The sequence below is a fragment of the Cyclopterus lumpus genome, chromosome 19, assembly GCF_009769545.1.
Source record: "Cyclopterus lumpus isolate fCycLum1 chromosome 19, fCycLum1.pri, whole genome shotgun sequence".
Taxonomy (NCBI): domain Eukaryota; kingdom Metazoa; phylum Chordata; class Actinopteri; order Perciformes; family Cyclopteridae; genus Cyclopterus; species Cyclopterus lumpus.
Genome location: NC_046984.1, coordinates 18,589,158 through 18,591,657, shown reverse-complemented (window position 1 = coordinate 18,591,657; position 2,500 = coordinate 18,589,158). Strand labels below are relative to the sequence as shown.

The 2,500-nt window shown below is 47.0% G+C and overlaps 1 protein-coding gene across 1 annotated transcript in view; it reads left to right on the top strand.

Annotated features, from left to right (window-relative positions):
- The window catches only part of hcar1-3 (hydroxycarboxylic acid receptor 1-3), a 2,464-nt gene extending 1,372 nt beyond the window's left edge, over nucleotides 1-1,092 (top strand). The window contains exon 3 of the mRNA XM_034558055.1: nucleotides 228-1,092. Coding sequence (XP_034413946.1) covers nucleotides 228-923 — 696 coding nt within the window. The 3' untranslated portion in view covers nucleotides 924-1,092. The remainder of the gene's footprint in view (nucleotides 1-227) is intronic.
- The last annotated feature ends 1,408 nt before the right edge of the window (nucleotides 1,093-2,500 follow it).

Here is a 2,500-nt window from a genome sequence, read left to right as displayed (position 1 = left end):
GCAGCAGAGTTCTGAACATACTGAAGTTTATTGAGGATTTTGTTATGAGAGCCGAAGAGGTCATGAGGTCATGGAGGAGAACTTCAGTGGGGTCAGAGGACAGGGAGGGGAAAGAAGGCATGTGGTGATGTGGTTAGCGTGGGCTAGGAAATGAACGTGGAAAAAACGTAATAAATAAAAGAAAACCAAACAAAATGAGTTTAGTGACGTCCGTCCTCCGGCTGCAGGTGGTCCACCCTCACCACCGGTTCAACCGCCTGACCAAGCGCCAGGCGGCGTGGGTGTCGGTGTTGGTCTGGATGCTGGTCGCCGCCCCTCGGCTCCCCATGCTGGCGTACGACCACATCAAGGGCGGCGGCAACAGAACCCAGTGCTTCTTCTTCACCTCCTACGGGGAGGCGTCGCGGGCCCTCGTCGTGCTGGTCGGCACGCACCAAGTCCTGACGGTGCTGGAGTTCGTGGTGCCGGCGGCCATGCTGCTGTTCTGCTCCGTGCGCATCTTCAGCTTCCTGCGGCGCCGGCAGATGGGAAAAGCGGAGAAGGTGCGCAAGGCGATGCGGGTGTGCATCGCCATCGTGGTGGTGTTCACGGTGTGCTTCCTGCCCACCACGGTGGCCACCGTCGGGGTGTGGGTTGTCCGCTCGTTCCGGCCGTGGGACTGCGCCTCCTTCTACACCTTCACCCAGCTCTCCATCGTGTCCCTGGGGCTCAACTTCCTGAACTCGGCGCTGGACCCCGTCGTCTACGTCTTCTCCAGCTCCACCTTCAGGAAGGCCCTCTGCGGCGCGCTGCCCGGCGCCCTGCCCGGCGCCCTGCGCTGCGGGGAAGACGGCGGCGACGGCGAGAACGTGGCGTCCTCGGGGACTCAAACCACCGGCCAGCAGGAGCTGAAGTCCACGAGGGCGGAAAGCGAAGCCATGTGACCACACCACCATTTTAATTATATTTTTAGTTTAGAGGGTATGATTTAAATTTGATTGTTAATAATGGTTCATTTTGTATAAAGTACAAATTAAACACCAACATTTATTTTATATTACCGTGTCACTCGCAAGTAAGGAATAAAGAAAATGTTTATTTTTGTCTTTATAAGCTCTTTGAATTGACTTCCTGCTGAAACGTGCTTCACAAATGAACCGGCCTTCACTGACGTGTGTTGCATTTTGCATTTTGCATTTTGCATTTTGCATTTTGCATTTTGCATTTTGCATTTTGCATTTTGTGTTCCTGTGTTTTTTGATGCTGTTGAGGTTTTGTTTCGCTGTTCATCTGGTCACATGACATCTAGTGTTCATCTAGTCACATGACATCTAGTGTTCATCTAGTCACATGACATCTAGTGTTCATCTAGTCACATGACATCTATTGTTCATCTGGTCACATGACATCTATTGTTCATCTAGTCACATGACATCTAGTGTTCATCTAGTCACATGACATCTATTGTTCATCTGGTCACATGACATCTATTGTTCATCTAGTCACATGACATCTAGTGTTCATCTAGTCACATGACATCTAGTGTTCATCTGGTCACATGACATCTATTGTTCATCTGGTCACATGACATCTAGTGTTCATCTGGTCACATGACATCTATTGTTCATCTGGTCACATGACATCTAGTGTTCATCTGGTCACATGACATCTAGTGTTCATCTGGTCACATGACATCTAGTGTTCATCTAGTCACATGACATCTATTGTTCATCTGGTCACATGACATCTATTGTTCATCTGGTCACATGACATCTAGTGTTCATCTGGTCACATGACATCTATTGTTCATCTGGCCACATGACATCTAGTGTTCATCTGGTCACATGACATCTATTGTTCATCTGGTCACATGACATCTAGTGTTCATCTGGTCACATGACATCTATTGTTCATCTAGTCACATGACATCTATTGTTCATCTGGTCACATGACATCTATTGTTCATCTGGTCACATGACATCTAGTGTTCATCTGGTCACATGACATCTAGTGTTCATCTGGTCACATGACATCTAGTGTTCATCTGGTCACATGACATCTATTGTTCATCTGGTCACATGACATCTAGTGTTCATCTGGTCACATGACATCTATTGTTCATCTGGCCACATGACATCTAGTGTTCATCTGGTCACATGACATCTATTATTCATCTGGTCACATGACATCTAGTGTTCATCTGGTCACATGACATCTATTGTTCATCTGGTCACATGACATCTATTGTTCATCTGGTCACATGACATCTAGTGTTCATCTGGTCACATGACATCTAGTGTTCATCTGGTCACATGACATCTATTGTTCATCTGGTCACATGACATCTATTGTTCATCTGGTCACATGACATCTAGTGTTCATCTGGTCACATGACATCTAGTGTTCATCTGGTCACATGACATCTATTGTTCATCTGGTCACATGACATCTATTGTTCATCTGGTCACATGACATCTAGTGTTCATCTGGTCACATGACATCTAGTGTTCATCTGGTCACA